The 18,453-nt window shown below is 42.3% G+C and overlaps 1 protein-coding gene across 1 annotated transcript; it reads left to right on the top strand.

The window, feature by feature from the left end:
• Nucleotides 1-213: 213 nt before the first annotated feature.
• On the top strand, nt 214-16,671 carry LOC141564948 (uncharacterized). The gene is made up of 6 exons (XM_074307818.1): nt 214-460; nt 3,429-3,485; nt 7,229-7,312; nt 9,474-9,600; nt 10,356-10,424; nt 13,486-16,671. The coding sequence occupies exons 2-6, from the start codon at nt 3,462-3,464 to the stop codon at nt 15,306-15,308; spliced, it is 2,127 nt and encodes a 708-aa protein (XP_074163919.1). The 5' UTR covers nt 214-460; nt 3,429-3,461; the 3' UTR covers nt 15,309-16,671.
• The last annotated feature ends 1,782 nt before the right edge of the window (nt 16,672-18,453 follow it).

Genomic DNA, 18,453 nt, shown 5'->3' with positions numbered 1-18,453 from the left:
TCGAAGGTTGAAGGTAAATTGGCTGCGGCCCAGGATTTCTCTCGCCACGCTTTCAGCGCCAGAGCGGAAGGAGGGAGCCCCACAGCTGGGAATGAGAGTGGGAAAAGGAGGCGATCTCGAGCGGAAGCACCTGGTGGGTGGTGATTCAGGTGGAATAGGAGCCTTGGGGTGGGGTTTGGAAGCCTGGGAGGAGTCCAGGGCGGACGTGGGGCCTCTCCCGCGGAGAAGACATTTCACGTGATGGGGGCGGGGTTTGGGACGGGAAGCAGCTCCGGGTCTCCGATCCCGCTCTTGGGCGTCCTAGAAGGAAACGGCTCGTTTTGGGAAGTCTCAGGGCTGGCTAAGGTGGGATCTCTTGGGCCCCGGAGAAATCTCCTCCGAGAGCTGGCGGGAAAGTGGGACTTTAGCACTTGAGATCCCTCTGCCTCCTGCAAGGCAGCTGTGCAGGGGCAGGTCCCAGGTAGGTCCGTCCACCTCCCGGCATCTCTACCCCCCAGCTCCCTGCCCACCCGAGCTTTTGCTAGTCGCGTTTGCCTTTGCTAATGGGAGATGATCTGACCTTCAGCACCAGAAGCCCCCCTCCCCCATCAATGTTTTTCACACCCCAAATGTTTCCCAAACTTTGGAGGTTCCCGTCCCCGGATTTATCACCGACTGACATTTCCCCAATTTCAGACCTTGCCCTTAAGGCCCCGGGAGTCCCGCCTTGTTCCTGGATCCCGTTAGAAACGTGGTGCTTCTGCCTTCCCACTTAGTCCTCTGGTAGATTCAAGAGTTCTGCCTGTCTTGAGGACCCCATTTTGGATCCCGCCTGGCTCTGCCTGGCTCCCCCCATCCCCCAGGCTCTTGGGCTGCTGCCGATCAGACCCCAGGCCCTGTCTCCCCGTGTCCAGGCCCCCTTTAGGGTCTCCAAGCCTAAGCTTTACCAGAGGGTCCCAGGCACGCTCCCCAGCTCCTACGAAGACTCGGGCACAGCCACTCTGCTTTCCCGGGATCCGTGTCCCCCCCAAGCCTTCTGTCCCTCCAGTGTCCCTGATCTCCCTTCCCCGAGCTGGGTCAGAATTTCTCTCCCAGATCTGACCTGGGCTCTCCTTTCCTCCTGCTTCCCTGCCCCCTCTTTTAAAGCCCTCCCCTTCCCCCCCATAGATCCCAGGCTTCCCCTGGCGCCTCCATCCTTCCCTCCCCCGGGTTATTGCATATTCTGTAGGCTTTTACCTCCTGCCCCAGGCGGACATTACCTTTTTCTACCTTTCAGAGATGAAGGTTACAATGTTGCCAGCTTTCCGCCCTCCCCCACCTTTCTCAGTTCCAGTTCTTCCTCTTGCCCAATGTTTATAATTGTTTCCATTTCCCTTTTCCTACCTGTCAGACACTGTTCAGCTGCAACCTTTGAAGCTCCCAACAGTGACACAGTTAACATTTTCCCATCTATACTAGTTGGCTTTAATGTGGGCCTTTGGAATTTAACTTTCTTTTTTTTTTCTGGATCTTTTATATTCAATTTTCCATTGAGTTCTGCTCTTTTTGTTACAGACACATGAAAGTTTTTCAGGAAGATTCTGTTCCAGATTTCTGGGTAAACTCTTCAGGATGCAAGTCCAGGTCTCTTGTCCTTTGAAATTTAATGTAACCAAAGCCATGATATTTTAGAGTCGAAGTTTCAGGTTTTGTGAAATCCTGACCATTTCTGCAGTGTCCAAGTCTGTCTTATTTTCTGCTTGGATGGCAGTGTTTTCTCCTTCACCTGGTAATTGTGAAATTTTGCTAGGATATTCTTGTAAGGTTTTCTCCTGTGATCTCTTCAGTTGGTGAAAAGTAGATTTTTTTCTTTCCCCTTTTACCCTCTTATTCTAGAATTTCTGGGCAATTTTGTTTTATAATTTCTTGAAATATTGTATCCAGATTGTTTAAATAATAACCTTTAGGTTGTCCAACAATTCTTATGTTGTTCTCCAGTTTTTCTAATGAGATGTTTCAGATTCACTTCTATGTTTTCTAGTTTAGTTGGTTTTTGGCCTCTTATAATGTCACTCAATTCCTGTTTTTCGAGAACTTTTTTGTTAGCTCTTTTCATAATTTCTTGGATTGCTTTCATTTCTCCTCCTAATATTTCCTTGATCTCTTATTTGGTTATTATCCAATAATCCTCGGCCGATGTGTAAATATAGGCATATAACAAATATTGAGGCTCTCTTAATTTGAAGGTTGGAGATAAGTCAACCATAGTTGACTTCGCCACAGATATGGGGGACTGAGGAGAAGGCAGTTAACAGGTATCAGAGATATAGTGTATACCGAGAAGTAACCCTGTCAGGATTTGGATAATTAGACAGATGCCAAGTAAGGAATCAAAATTCCATCAGGCAGAAATGATAGAAGGTTCAGGGAGGTGAATGAATGAGTGGTTGATGATTTTTATTAGTGGGTGGATTTGATGTAGATTGGTCATTAGTTTTTGTAATTGAATTACAACAATGGTTTTTCATGCCATAAGTAATGGTTAGAGTCCATACTAAAATTATAATGGAAATGATAGTAATTTTCTTTTTGTCTTTGTTACTGATCTTTGGGTTTGTTGCTTTTGCTTCTAAGCCTTCTGCAGTGTATGGGGTTTAGGCTTGTAGCTAGCGGGGGTGTGGAATTCCTTTTTTATGTTCTTGCAGGAACTCCTTTTGAGCTTGTCTTGTACCTTTGAAGTCATCCTTTGGGATAGGAATAGCTTATTTTTTAACCTCACTATTTTCTGCTTATTAATCATGATCTTCTTTTATACTAAAGTAGGTGTTGTGAAGTTCTTTTTCCTTTGCTTGCTCCTCCTGAATTTTCATTTGGTTTTGTTTTAGATTTAGCAGCTTATAACTGATAATTATTACAGTCAAGTTGGATTTCTGAGCTGGGTAATGCTGCCTTAACCCTCAGCTCCTCCTTACTGTTATGTTCTGAATTCTGTCAAGAGACTCAACCTCAGCATCAATTGTCACCTAAGGCACAAGGAGGGTGCCTTAACTGCTGTCCTGGAAATGGTTTTGCTCCATTAAATACTGCATTTTCCACCTCATTCCTCCTTGTTCTCAGCCTCAACCCAGCATAATGTATGGCCAGCCCCGCCAGCCCTACTTGGTTTTCATAGCGTGAAAATTCTTGAGCAAAATGTTTTACATGTTTGCACTTTTATAACCTTTGCAAATTGTTTATTATTTATTCTTTTGCTGAAAACAAATTTTAAAATGTTAAAAATTGTCTTTACATGTCATTGGGAAATAATACTTTTTTATATATAAATAAATGAGGTAAAGCAACCTCAATCCCCTCTGTTCCAAAGTATCTTTTCGACATATCGAACTAGTGCTCTAATTTGAGATGTCTTACGATTACCATGTAAAACTAAACCCATTTTGTTTTCCTTCTCTTTTGCTTCTTCCTATTAGGGGCCCCACTACTCTCTCCGTCCCTCAGGCTCCATGAATCCTGTTTCTTACCCCCAGGTAAGAACCCTGCACATCTCTGCAATCCATCTTCTCTCCACTGGCGTTTCCTCCTTCTTGCTGTAGCTCCTTGTCACCTCACCCTTGGAGTACTGCAGCAGCCTGCTTGTGGCTTGGCTGCTTGGGGCTCTTCAGACTCAGAGGACTTTCCTGGAATAGATGAATGGGAAGCAAGAAGGCTTGAAAATGAGATCTCTGGGCATTCTCTTGGATCTGCCATTTTCTACTCACTGCAAACCTTCTCTGCTGGGGTAGGACCCAGGTAGGTGTGAGCCAGGGCTCCTCACAAGTCCTGGCTTCTGCTGGCTGCCCTTGCCATTCATACTTCTTATTTGCTCTGATGGCCAGTGTCCTCCCCATCTGTCAGAACAATTCCCTTCCAGGTCTGGCTACTTAATGAATTCTTGGCCCCTACCACTTTTCCAAACACTTCAGAAATATCCACTGACCCTCTTCCTCAAGCTTACCATTGGGCTGTATTTGCCCAAAGGCAGGCTTTCCCCATAGTAAACCAGGAGTCCCACTTTTAGCCTCCCCTTGTGGCCCCGGGTGCCCTAACTCTGCTCCCAGCTCCTATTGTGTGGCTTCAGACGTGATTTCTTAAGTTTCACAGGCACTGCCTTTCTGTCCCAGGGACCCTTCTTGTCTGCAGGAACTGAAGCTGTTTCCTGGGCCAACTTCTCTGGACCCGCACATCTTGAGCTCCTTCCCCGGCATGTGGCTCACTGTCTCCACATTCCCTAAGTCTAAAATCTACTCAGGAGTCAAAGCAACCCTCCCTCATCTTCTACTTAGATTTCAGGACTCAGCCAGGCTTCCCAGCTCCCTGTCCTTTCCCTCACCATTTGTCTGGTGGGGAGAAGGGATGCTGGGAGGAATGGGTATTAGTAGCAGGGAGAATTCTGACTCCGGGGACATTAGGTTCTATACAGCCTCATCCTATCTCCTGCCTCTTGAGTCTGTAGGAGGGTGGGGGAGAGGAAGGGAGTCAGAACAGTAGGAGTAAGACAAGGTGAGCCCATCTTCAATTTTACACCATCCCACCCCAGTTATCTCATTCCCTGTCCCTTCTATCTTGTAAACTCCTGCCTGCCCCTGTGGCCAATAGCCCTGGGGCCTTTTCCCTCCCAGACTTGTTGTTTTTGACTGGGTAAAAGAGGTCATTCTTGTCTTCACTCTTTTCCAAGCTTTAATCCCTCTGTGGGTGTTGCCTCCTTCAGACTGACAGCTTAGTTTAAGGTCAAGTCTAAGGTCCTGTCCTCTCTCAATTGTAATCCTTCTCTAGGAGAGGTTTTTTTTCTGTATAATCTTTTCCTCTGTGAGCAGGTTCCTTGGGAGACTTCTGGAGCCTCCAGCCAGAGGGAAGGTAGAATCCTCTTCTTCCTGAATCCTGACTCTGAATCTCCTCGAGCTTCCTGAAGTTCTCCCGGGAAGTCTGGTTCTCCCAGTCTAGATTGACTCTTCAGACTCAATGTTGTCTTCTTTTATCCTTGCAGAGGATGGAATTGTGAGAACTCCCAGGCTCCTTGTGGGAACTCCTTCAACCAATGAACCTGCTCCTTTTAAAGGTTGTGTAAACTCCTTTAAATGTGGAAACTCCTTTTCAGAAGTCTAAAGGTGTGAATTCTGAGCTATAGAATTGTTTAGACAACCTGAGTTATCATTTTGTAATCCTAACAGTCAAGGTGTCCCCTGCTTTCAGGGCCATCTCCAGTCATCCTGATCTATATCTGGCCATTGGAGCCGGTGGCTGTGGAAGAGGAAGTAAGGCTGGGGACTTTGCAACTCACCATGCTCTCCTCCTGTCCCAATTCAATAAACTGACTTCCCAATGTCGGGGTCCTCTTAGAGAAGGAAGGGCAAACAACAAGACCCTAGAAATTCAATTCTTAACTAGTTACAAGGATTATCTCATGTAGAGACATAAACAGTTTATTTAGCCTTGTTAACTTTGTGATATCTTTTTCTTTCGTCTACCCTTTTTTATGCTACTCTTGAATCTTTTACTTGAACTTTTGAAATGTCTGTTGTGCTTGGGCCTTTTCATCAAGAATTTATAAAGTTTTCCTTTGTGAAAGTTTGTTAGGCTACTCCTCACCGGGCGCTACTTTTCCTTACCCAGTGGCCACAAGGATCTTCAGACATCTCCAGATATAGTCAGCCGCCACACCTGAGGAAGATTGCAGCAGGCATATTTTATTTGGTTCAGCTCATGATGTCTCCCATTATGTCTCTCCCTCTTCCCTTGTCCCTTATATCCTCCCCCCAACCGTCCTCAGGTTCCCCCATGGTCACTTGCCTCAGCAGCAGTCCTTCCATAGGAGGGCAGTGCTTGCCTCGACCTTGGCTTGTATCCAATGCATGACTGTTTGTGCCATAGTTCTCTTGCTGGAACACCTAGTGCACACCTGTCAGTGCCTCATGCCCGGGTGCCTCAACCCAATTCTGGCTTGTACTCTACCCAAGGCATTGTGTATTTATAGGGACAAGGAAAAACAAGTGGGGTAAAAGGTTTCAGGGCCCAACAAAAGACCATATTTAGTTTTATTGGTTAGTTATTTTTTAGTTATAATCCATCTTCTTTGCCTTCTAGAATATCATATTGCAATACTGAATGTGCCTGAACAATATTTGAATTGGTTCTGGCTGCTTCCAAATTTTTTTTCCTGATCTGAGAGTTCTACAATTTATCTATAATGTTCCTCGGAGTTTTCATTTTGGGATCTCTTTCAGGGGGTGATCAGTGAATTCTTTCCATTTATATTTTATTTATATTAGCTTCCAAATTATTAACGAATTATTTTCTTCAATGTATCTTCTTTTTCATTTGGCCAATTCTTTTAAAGGAGTTGTTTTCTTTAGTGGATTTTTGTACTTTCCTTAAACCAAACTGGTGACATTTTTTTTTTTTCATGATTCTCTAGTTCTACTCTACTTTTCCTAATTTTTATTCTACTTCTCTTATTTGATTTTTCAAATCCTTTTGGATCTCCTTTAGGAGGACTTTTTGGACTTCTGACCAATTCATATTGCTGTTTGAGACAGCACATTGGAGGCATTTTGATCTCATGTTCTTCCGAGTTTCTCTTTGGATCTTCAATGACAATAATTTTCTTTTGACAGAGCTTTTGTATTTTGTTGTGTTTATTTCTCATTTCCCAGGCTATACTGTGGCTTTTAAGATTGAGCTCTTCCCTTTAGCAGATGACACTGTCCCAAGCATTTTGTTCTGGGATCAGAAGCTTGGTTAATGACTTCTTGCTTCAAAGACAGAGAGTTATTGGCTGGCTCCTTGCTAGTTGTGCCAGAGGCTTTGGAACTGGCTATTCACCTATGGTGGCAGGGTCCAATGTGCCTCCAGTTGTTGATCTGTCCCAGGCTATGTTCCCCTTTTACCTAAGTGAGACAGATCTTTCCTGCAATCCTTTTACATTATCTAAGGCTGGAAAATTGTTTCTCCCCATTGTTTTGTAGGTTCTGTCACTCCACTCTTAATTGAAAGTTATTTCGTAGGAAACTCGAGAGAGTTCAGGCAATATCCTACCTTTTTGCTTCCATCTTGACTCCATCATTTCACTTTCAGCCTCCCTCCCCCTGTTGGTTTGGGTCAGCCCTAAAGGCAGGGCCAGGGCCTTAGTAACTCCAGTGGAATTTCACCCTTTACAATTTCCTAGTCTCCTCTCCAGGAAAAGAAAGGAACCACATCTGTTCAGTAATAATAATAATCCCCCCACCCCCAACAGCCAGTAGAGGACCACGGCCTGGCCCAAGCAGGAAAGTCGGAGCTAGAGGGAATGGCCCCTGAGAACCACAGAGCCCCAACCCAGGTGAGTGTATTCTGCCCACAGATGTGACAACATCCCCCCAAGAGGCCATTTCCACATATCTGAAGGGTGGTCTGTGAGGCTGGCCTTCTCTCTTATTTGTGAATCTTTTACAAAAACAGGCAGGAAAGTGAATGCAGTAATAACAACACTGCCCTCCTCTCTGCTATGTTTTGGACTAATTTATTGTCCTTTTGGCATCTTGAGCACTAACCTCCTTCCCCCAGTTGCTGCCCCCACATGTTTGTTTAAATTTCCCCTCAATATAGGTCCCTGACAAGGATGACTCTTTGGCTCATTTGTTTCTGTCTTATAGGTATTATGTCTTTGCTTTGGTTCAGTACCTTCTCCTCACCACACACACACACACATACACACACACACACACACACACACACACACACACACACACACACACACACACACACACACACCCCTTCTAGCCATTCTGTGGTCAAGCTTCCTCCTTTAGCCACTGATTTTTCTCAAATCCTTGACTCTGTTGGTCTGGAGCAGAACCCTGGAAGCTTCCCCTGCTCTTGTCCTTTCCCTGGCTGGCAGCAGAGTAGAAATTGTCCTCCTGCTGCTGTTCAGCTCTAGCTTCCTCAGGCCATACAGACCTTCCCAAATCTCTCTGAATTCCTTCCCTTTGCCATTTTTATTTTTATTATTGTAATTTATTATTATTATTATTATTATTATTTTTTTTTTACTGAGGCAGTTGGGGTTAAGTGACTTTGCCCAGGGTTACACACCTAGGAAGTATTAAGTGTCTGAGGGAAGATTTGAACTCAGGTTCTCCTGATGTCAGGAGCAGTGCTCTATTCACTTTGCTCTTAAGAAAAGAAAAAATTTTCTTGTAATCAGCAGAATATAACAGTAGATTCAATAAAAATCAACCATACCTAATAAATGCTACACATGGTTCAGGAGCTGTCCAGCATTTCCTGGCTTCCTGGCATGTTTTCTTTTATTCCGTTTTATTTTCTTTTTCCTCTTGAGGCCCCTCCATGCCCCAGAGCTGTAATTAGGTACATCTAGAATCATACTGAGCATACTCAGCTCATACTTAGCCTTTCTCTCCCTTTACCATTGCTTGGGTTAAAGCAGGAAGCATTTGGAAAGGGAAGAGGCATCTCTACAGGAGATGCAAAGAAAGAAAAATCAGTCCTTGCCCTCAAGAAGCTTCCATTCTAACAAGGAAGACAACATGTCGGCAACACTGTCCACACCAGCTGTGTACATGGCTGGGCTTCCAAGAGTTCTCATAAAGCATGTGACCTTTGCATAAATTCCTTCTCTCAGGTTCAGTTTCCTTTTGTAACTTGGTGACCGCTGGGCCACATCCATTAAGAAGTTTGTGATTTTCTGATCTTTCCTGTGCAACCAGATAACTGGATAAATATACATGTATTTAACACATACATATTTTATATGTATTGGATAACCTGCCCTCCTAGGGGAGGGATGGTGGGAAGGAGGGGAAAACTTGGAATGGAAGGTTTTGCCAAGGTTCAATGTTGAAAAATTGCCCATTCATATGTTTTGTATATAAAAAGCTATAATAAAAAATTAAAAATAATAATAAAAAAAAACAATTGTGTGATTCTGAACTTTGGAACACAAAATCTTACAAAAATGAATGTTGAAATCTATCTGTACATGCATTTGGAAAAATAATACTTTTGGGGGGGAAGACTGGATCATGATGAGACTTTATTGCTGGCCATTGGAAAATTCACAAGATCTTTTTTCCTCCTCAGTGATCATGGAAATGTGTTAGCTCTACAATACATAATACTTGCTAGCTTCACGCAAAAACTTGGTGCCATTTTCTTAACATAGCACTGTCTGATTTCACATCCACAAATCCTCATCTCTCTCTGATAGAAGCCATAACTTTTCTGATTCCACAAGCAGTAATTGCCTAATGAGACATTTCTCAATTTCAGTCCAACTGAACATATAAAATGTTTTTCTCTCTATTCCACTGGTCTTTGGGGAACTTTGGTTTCAGTGCTGGCTCTGAATCCTGTAAGGACTGCCACCTTTGGGCAGATCCCTCCTCTATACTTCAGGTCCCTCCTGTAAATTGAAAAGCATTGGATCAGTTCATTTATGAACATGCTTCCACTCTTATATCCTCTGTGTGTTGGTGCTTTAGGAGTTGGTGACCTTCAAGGATGTGGCTGTGGACTTCAGCCCAGAGGAGTGGGGTCTGTTGGACCCGGATCAGAAAGAGCTGTACAAGGAGGTCATGCTGGAGAATGCCGAGAACTTGCTCTCCCTGGGTAAGAAGTGCTTCCCATGGAACTCTGGGAATGCCATCAACAGGAGTGTTGCCATCCCCTCCCTAGCGTGCAGAGTTTCAGGCTTTTATCAGTTCTTAGAAAGGCTCAAGGGCTGCCTTCTGTCCCCAGGAGACAGGATCCTCCTGCTGCCTATTCTTCTATGAGTGGTCTTTAGTAGGATGGGAACCCAGCACTTGTGTCTGCAAACCTTCTGAAAACTGGTTCTGTCCCTTTTCACTGAACATGGGATAGGAGAAGGGAGTTCTTTTTATACATTTACTGGGATCCAGGCGTTCTGCTCAGAGCTTCCTTCATGCACATTATTCCCACCAAAACCCCTTTTTTTTGGGCACTATCTTTATCCCCAATTTTAGGTCTGGAAACTGAACCAAACAGATGAAATTACTTGCCTAGACTCACATAGCCAAGATGTGTCTAAATCCAAATTTGAACTCGGGGCTTCTTGATTGCAGGCCCTTTGCTCCCTTCTCTGTGCTCCTAGTGCCTCTAGAGTCCAGAAAATGGAGGCTGTGAGATGTGGCCCTCCTGATGTGAAGGAGGCAGTAAAATCAGGGTCTTCTGCTTCCAGATTGCTTGCATGGACTCCTTTGCCCTTTTCCCCTGGCAGTAAGCACCCTGCAAACCATCTTTGAGTTGCCCTTGGAACCACCAGTAGGCCTTGCACCCCAGTCCTTTCCAATGAGGAATAAATGACAAGTTTTAAGACTCACAGTCACTATTTTCTCCCTCCCCAGGACTTCCAGTTCCCAGAGAAGATTTCATCTCCCATGTGGAGAGAGGAGGCTTGAGGAACTCCTGTCCTGGTGAGTGAGTTGCAAGCTGGGGTGCAGGCTGCTATCCCAGGAGGCTTCTTCATGTGATGGGTCTGGGGGCAGGAAAACTGGCTTGGAATCCCCTTTCAGACTCTAGTGGTGCAGAGAATCCAAGCACCTCACTGAACCTCAATCTTTGCATCTACAAAATGAGGGGGTTGGACTCCATGGCCTTTCAGTTCCCTTCTAATGACGATCCTAGTGGAAGTCTTTGTTGAAATTTGGGGTCGTCCAACTCTCTACTAAGAAAGAAAGATGTCCCATGCTGTCTAACATGACCTTCCTAAAGGCTAAAAGCATTTATTTTTATGGTTTTGATATTTATTTAAAACTAAAAATGAAGTAGAAAAAGACAGAAAAGAACAATTTAAAAAATGTTTTACCTTTAGCAGAACATAAGAATTCAAAATCGGAAATAAAAAATATCCACAAACCATAAATGAAAGATATTGCCTTCAGAGCTGTCCATTGCTTTTTGCTTCCTTGTTTTCTTTTTTTCTCTGCTGTGCACTTTTTACTTTATTCTCCACCCCATCCCACCCCTTTCATCCTTTGGCAACTCCCCCCACACAGGCTACAGTTAACCACAGATCTATGTAGGAAAAGCAACAGCCTCTGAGGAAAGCCAGCCAAAGGCTGGAATGTATCAGTTGGAAGACTCCCTTCCTTCCTTCTTTCTTACTCCCCTCTTTTTCCTTCCATGCTTGTTATCTTCTTTTCTTCTTTCCTTTCTTCTCTCTTTTCACATAGGCTATCCTATGCCCTTACATACAGATGCTCTTTAAAGTATTTTTCCTCCACTATCTTCATCACTAAACCATCCCTGGATTGATTTCTTTCTTCTTTTTTTACTGAGGCAATTGGAGTAAAGTGACTTGTCCAGGGACACACATCTAGGAACTATTATGTATGAAGCCAGATTTGATCTCAGATCCTCTTGATTTCATGGCTGTGCTCTATCCACTGCACCACCTAGCTGTCCCAATTCCTTTCTTAAGGAACAAACCTTAAACCAAAATGAGTCTAATTCTCATTGATCACGTATCGATCCCTTGCTAAACTCAGACTGAGTATAAATTGCAAACATTTCTGCTTTGGCCAGAAACCCTGAGGGTTTTTTCAGTCACTTCCTTTTTATTGAGATGTTTTTGGACTAGGTGCTACAGGAGATTCTTAGCCTCCATTGCTCCCTAGCCTTTATCACTGGATGCTGGAGCCTCAGTCACAGGAGACCTGTTGGAGACCTTACCTTAAGAAGGCCCAGGTCTTCCCTGCATCCAGAGCCATGTGCAGTAATCCTGCTCTATAACTGCCCACTGAATGCAGATGGCTCTGTGGGGGAAAGTGAGGCCGGTGACCTTGGGGACCCTGCCTTACTTAATTCTAAGACACATGGTGTGACCTCTCTCTTGTAACTGTCCTCTCTTACAAGAAGGGACTGACAAGAGTAGATCTGACTCTGTCTTCTGGATTTTCTCCGTCCCCTTTCATCAGTTTGTGAATGGGGGTGGAGCCCACCACTTTACTCAGAAAGAATTCAGACCTAATTCATCCACTTTCTGCCTTATTCTGGTTCCTGTTGACCAAACGTTAGCTCATTCTTGGGGGATCGTTGTTACATAACTGACAACTTCCCTTAGGTTAGGGATATGGGAGGGAAAGACTCCTGGTTGTTCCATAACAGAACCAGAAGCCCCAGGCCCTTGTTGTCTTCACTAAGGATTTGTTTATAGGTCAGAGGGAGCAGGAAAGAGACAGAAATAGAAACAGAGATTTGGCCCCTCAGAGGGACCAGCATGCAAGCACTGAGATGGGTAATGTCAGCCAATCAGTAAACCTAGATTAAGCACCTGGTCTGTTCTATCCATTGCACTGAGCCCCAGGTATACAAAGAGAAGTAGTCCAGAAGTTTTAAATCCAGCATAGAAACTTGGAGATGGTTTGAGAATAAGCAACAGTTTATGAAATTTATTCTTGGCTAATCCAAGCAAAAAAAAAGTGTATTTTATGGAAATACATCATGTATTGAAAGAGAGAGGGGAAGGGAAGTTTATGAAGGAAGGAAGCAGTGAGATGAGAAGAATCAAAATCCTAGTGACAACGATAGCAGTTAACAAGCATATGGTGCCTACTGTGTGCCAAAATTTTATAAATATTATCTCATTTGATGTTCACCACAACATGGGACGTGGGTACAATTATTACCTTTACTCTACAGGAAAACTGAGGCAAGGAAGCACATTCCCAAGGGTGCAGAGCTAGTTTGTGCCTGAGATTGAATTTGAAAGTAAAATGGAGAACATGTGTCTAGTGTGATGGATAGAGAAGCCTCAGTTTCCAGTTCTAATCTCCTGCAGGGATTTGAATCAGGTTTCTCAGCCATTCAGAGCTCATAGCCTGATTTGTAAATTAGGAAAACCTTCACTGGCCTTTTTCTCAGCTTTGTTGTGGTGGGGGTCCAATGTCATTGTTGAAAAGTTCTGTTATAAGTTATAATCCTTCTCTAGGAGGAGTTTTCTTTTCTATTAAATCTTTTCCCCTGCGAGCAGATTTCTTGGGAGGCTTCTGGATTCTGTCCCTCCAAAAGTGTGGGATTGCTGGACTTGCAAATCCATGGGACGTCTTCTCTTTGACTTAATTCAGACTGTTCTTCAGACTCAATGTTGCCTCTTTTTATCCTCACAGAGAATGGGCTTGTGGGTACTGCAGGGGCTTGTGGGAACTCCTTATTGACCAATGAACTTGCTTCTTTAAAATATTCCTTCAAAAGTATGGACTCCCTTAAAAATTGGTACTAAAGGTGTGAATTCTGAGCTAGAGAATTTTTAAGGAACAACTTAGCACTTAGTAAGACCCTAACACATTGTATTGTGTGTGGAATTATTGGGAATTGAATCCCTTTATTGGTGTGAGTTAAAAGCATTTAAAAAGGATTGATTCTGTCCATTTTGATTTGAAAACATTTTTCCTGAAGAAATCAAATGTCCATGACTTTCTTATCAGCCAGCATTAGAGGATTATTTATATAAATATATGTATTTGTTTCTTTTAGATTCAGAGACGTGTTTTGATATGAAGGTGATGAGTGAGAATCTGAAAATGATCTCATGGAAAGACCTTTGTCAATATCATGAATACAGGCCTGTTCTTGCTAAGCACAAAAGAAACCACACTGGAGAGGAACATTGTGAATGGAATACACACAAGAAAGCTTTAAGAAAGAGTTCCAGTGTTGCTAAAGATAAGGATATACATGCTGAAGAGAAAACACCTGAGTGTCATGAATGTGATAAAGCTTTTACTGCACTCTCTTCCCTTGCCAAGCACCAGAGAATCCATGCAGGAGAGAAATCTTATGAATGTAAGAACCATGGAAAGACTTTGAGAGAGCGGTCTGATCCTACTAAACATGAGAGAATTCACCCAGAAAAGCAATCTTACAAATGTACTGAATGTGGGAAGGATTTCAGAAAGCACAGCCATCTTACTTCCCATCAGAGAATCCACACTGGAGAGAAGTCTTATGAATGTAAACAATGTGGAAAGGCTTTCACACAAAAGAGTAATCTTTGTGGACATGAAAGAAGAATCCACACTGGAGAGAAGCCTTATGAGTGTACTGAATGTGGAAAGGCTTTCACACTGCGCAGACATCTTATTTACCATCAAAAAGTCCACACTGGAGAAAAGCCTTATAAATGTAATGAATGTGGAAATGGTTTCATCCTGTGCAGCAGTCTTATTTCCCATCAGAGAATCCACACTGGGGAGAAGCCTTATGAATGTAAGCTATGTGGAAAGACTTTCAAATACAAAAACAGTCTTGAAATCCATCAGAGAATCCACACTGGAGAGAAGCCTTATGAATGTACTGAATGTGGAAAGGCTTTCACCCTGCGCAGCAGTCTTACTTTCCATCAAAGAATCCACACTGGGGAGAAGCCTTATGAATGTAAGCTATGTGGAAAGACTTTCACTCAGCGCTCCCATCTTGCTATCCATCAGAGAGTCCACACTGGGGAGGAGGAGGCTTATGAATGTAAGCAATGTGGAAAGACTTTCAAATACAAAAACAGTCTTGAAAACCATCAGAGAATCCACACTGGAGAGAAGCCTTATGAATGTAATGAATGTGGAAAGGCTTTTACCCTGCGCAGCAAACTTTCTTCCCATCAGAGAATCCACACTGGAGAGAAGCCTTATAAATGTAAGCAATGTGGAAAGGTTTTCACCCAGAGCAACAGTCTTATTTGCCATCAGAGAATCCACACTGGAGAAAAGCCTTATGAATGTAATGAATGTGGAAAGGCTTTCACCCTGCGCAGCCATCTTTCTTCCCATCAGAGAATCCACACTGGAGAAAAGCCTTATAAGTGTAATCAATGTGGAAATGTTTTCACTGCGCGCGGCAGTCTTATTTCCCATCAGAGAATCCACACTGGAGAGAAGCCTTATGAGTGTAATGAATGTGGAAAGGCTTTCAGAAGGCACACCCATCTTACTTCCCATCAGAGAATGCACACTGGAGAAAAGCCTTATGAATGTACCAGATGTGGAAAGGCTTTCACACGGAACTGCGGTCTTGAAAGGCATCATAGAATCCACACTGGGGAGAAGCCATATGAATGCAATAAATGTGGAAGGGCTTTCGGAAGGCACAGCCATCTTACTTCCCATCAGAGAATCCATACTGGAGAAAAGCCTTATGAATGCAATCAATGTGGAAAGGCTTTCACCCAGTGCAGCAGTCTTACTTCTCATAAGAGAATCCACACTGGAGAGAAGCCTTATGAATGTAATCAATGTGGAAAGGCTTTCAGTCACAGCAGCAGTCTTACTTCCCATCAGAGAATCCACACTGGAGAGAAGCCTTAGATATGTAATCAATGTGGAAAAGCTTTCATATGGAGTTATAGTCTTCATGAACATCAGAAAATTCATACTGGAGAGAAATGTTATGAAGGTAATGACTTGTGGAAAGGCTTTCACTGCTAAGATGACAGGAACAAATAATGATGAATGTTGGAGGGGATGTGGGAAAACTGGGACACTAATACATTGTTGGTGGAGTTGTGAAAGAATCCGGCCATTTTGGAGAGCAATTTGGAACTATGCCCAAAAAGTTATCAAACTGTGCATACCCTTTGATCCAGCAGTGCTACTACTGGGCTTATATCCCAAAGAAATACTAAAGAGGAGAAAGGGACCTGTGTGTGCCAAAATGTTTGTAGCAGCTCTATTCATAGTGGCTAGAAACTGGAAGATGAATGGATGTCCATCAATTGGAGAATGGTTGGGTAAACTATGGTATATGAAGGTTATGGAATATTATTGCTCTGTAAGAAATGACCAGCAGGAGGAATACAGAGAGGCTTGGAGAGACTTACATCAACTGATGCTGAGTGAAATGAGCAGAACCAGAAGATAGCTGTACACTTCAACAATACTGTATGAGGATGTATTCTGATGGAAGTGGAAATCTTCAACATAAAGAAGATCCAACTCACTTCCAGTTGATCAATGATGGACAGAAACAACTACACCCAGAGAAGGAACACTGGGAAGTGAGTGTAAATTGTTAGCACTACTGTCTATCTACCCAGGTTACTTATACCTTCTGAATCTAATACTTAATGTGCAATAAGAAAATGGTTTTTATACACATATCTAGGTTATATTGTAACACATGTAAAATATATGGGATTGCTTATCATCAAGGGGAGGGAGTAGAGGAAGGGAGGGGAAAATTTGGAAAAATGAATACAAGGGATAATGTTATAAAAAAAAGTTACTCATGCATATATAATGTCAAAAAATTTTTATAAATAAAATTAAAAAAAAAAAGATTGGAACTAAAGGTGTGAATTCTGAACTAGAGAAATTTTAAGGAACATCTTAGCACTTAGTAAGAACCTACACATTGTATTTCATGTGGAATTATTGGGAATTGAATCCCTTTATTGGTGTGAGTTAAAAGCATTTAAAAAGGATTGATTTGGTCCATTTTGATTTGAAAACATTTTTCCTGAAGAAATCAAATGTCCATGACTTTCTTATCAGCCAGCATTAGAGGATTATTTATATACATATGTGTATTTGTTTATTTTAGATTCAGAGACGTGTTTTGATATGAAGGTGATGAATGTGAATCTGAAAATGATCTCATGGAAAGACCTTTGTCAATATTGTGAATACAGGCCTGTTCTTGCCAAGCACAAAAGAAACCACACTGGAGAGGAACATTGTGAACGGAATACACACAAGAAAGCTTTAAGAAAGAGTTCCAGTGTTGCTAAAGATAAGGATATACATGCTGAAGAGAAAACACCTGAGTGTCATGAATGTGATAAAGCTTTTACTGCACTCTCTTCCCTTGCCAAGCACCAGAGAATCCATGCAGGAGAGAAATCTTATGAATGTAAGAACCATGGAAAGACTTTGAGAGAGCGGTCTGATCCTACTAAACATGAGAGAATTCACCCAGAAAAGCAATCTTACAAATGTACTGAATGTGGGAAGGATTTCAGAAAGCACAGCCATCTTACTTCCCATCAGAGAATCCACACTGGAGAGAAGTCTTATGAATGTAATGAATGTGGAAAGGCTTTCACCCAGTGCAGCCATCTTACTTCCCATCAGAGAATCCACACTGGAGAGACGCCTTAGATATGTAATCAATGTGGAAAAGCTTTCATTTGGAGTTATAGTCTTCATGAACATCAGAAAATTCACACTGGAGAGAAATGTTATGAAGGTAATGACTTGTGGAAAGGCTTTCATGGCTAAGATGGCAGGAACAAATAATGATGAATGTTGGAGGGGATGTGGGAAAACTGGGACAATAGAGTTGTGAAAGAATCCAGCCATTTTGGAGAACAATCTGGAACTATGCCCAAAAAGTTATCAAACTGTGCATACCCTTTGATCCAGCAGTGCTAATACTGGGCTTATATCCCAAAGAAATACTAAAGAGCTGAAAGGGACCTGTGTGTGCCAAAATGTTTGTGGCAGCTCTATTCGTAGTGGCTAGAAACTGGAAGATGAATGGATATCCATCAACTGGAGAATGGTTGGGTAAATTATGGTATATGAAGGTTATGGAATATTATTGCTCTGTAAGAAATGACCAGCAGGAGGAATACAGAGAGGCTTGGAGAGACATCAACTGATGCTGAGTGAAATGAGCAGAACCAGAAGATCACTATACACTTCAACAACAATACTGTATGAGGATGTATTCTGATGGAGGTGGATATCTTCAACATAAAGAAGATCAAACCCACTTCTAGTTGATCAATGATGGACAGAAACAATTACACCCAGAGAAGGAACACTGGGAATTGAATGAAAAATATTAGCACTACTGTCTATCTACCCAGGTTACTCATACCTTCTGAATCCAATTATTAATGTGCAACAAGAAAATGGGATTTACACACATATATTTTATCTAGGTTATATTGTAACACATGTAAAATGTATGGGATTGCCTGTCATCTAAGGGAGGGAGTAGAATGAGGGAGCGGAAAATCTGGAAAAATGAATACAAGGGATAATGTTATAAAAATATTACTCATGCAGATATACTGTCAAAAATGTATAATTATAAAATTAATAAAAAAAAAAAAAAACAGAAAAAGAAAAAAAAGAAAGGCTTTCACACAACACAGCAGTCTTGAAAATTCCCTAGAAGATTGGTGTCCAAAAAAGAGTCATAACAATGACAGGAACCAATTGTTTTAATCTCTTTTCTCAATCAATAATTATTAAGAGATTTTAAAATCTTAATTTTCAATTGTTTTTATTACTTAATTTTCCTCTTCATTCTCTTGTTTATTCCTAAATGCTTTGGCTTTCCATCTTTGTGATAAGTTCTATGTTCCATGTCCTAATTTTTTTTTTTTAATGTCTGCAAGTGTGGCTTAGGTCTCCATTTTGAATTGTTTTGTTCAATTTTGTCTGGGGGGTTTGAGGGAAAGTGAGGCCTTTTCAGAAAGCTGACACTCCCCAACCCCCAGAA

The sequence above is a fragment of the Sminthopsis crassicaudata genome, chromosome 3, assembly GCF_048593235.1.
Source record: "Sminthopsis crassicaudata isolate SCR6 chromosome 3, ASM4859323v1, whole genome shotgun sequence".
Taxonomy (NCBI): Eukaryota; Metazoa; Chordata; class Mammalia; order Dasyuromorphia; family Dasyuridae; genus Sminthopsis; species Sminthopsis crassicaudata.
This window is presented reverse-complemented; position numbering and strand designations above follow the sequence as displayed.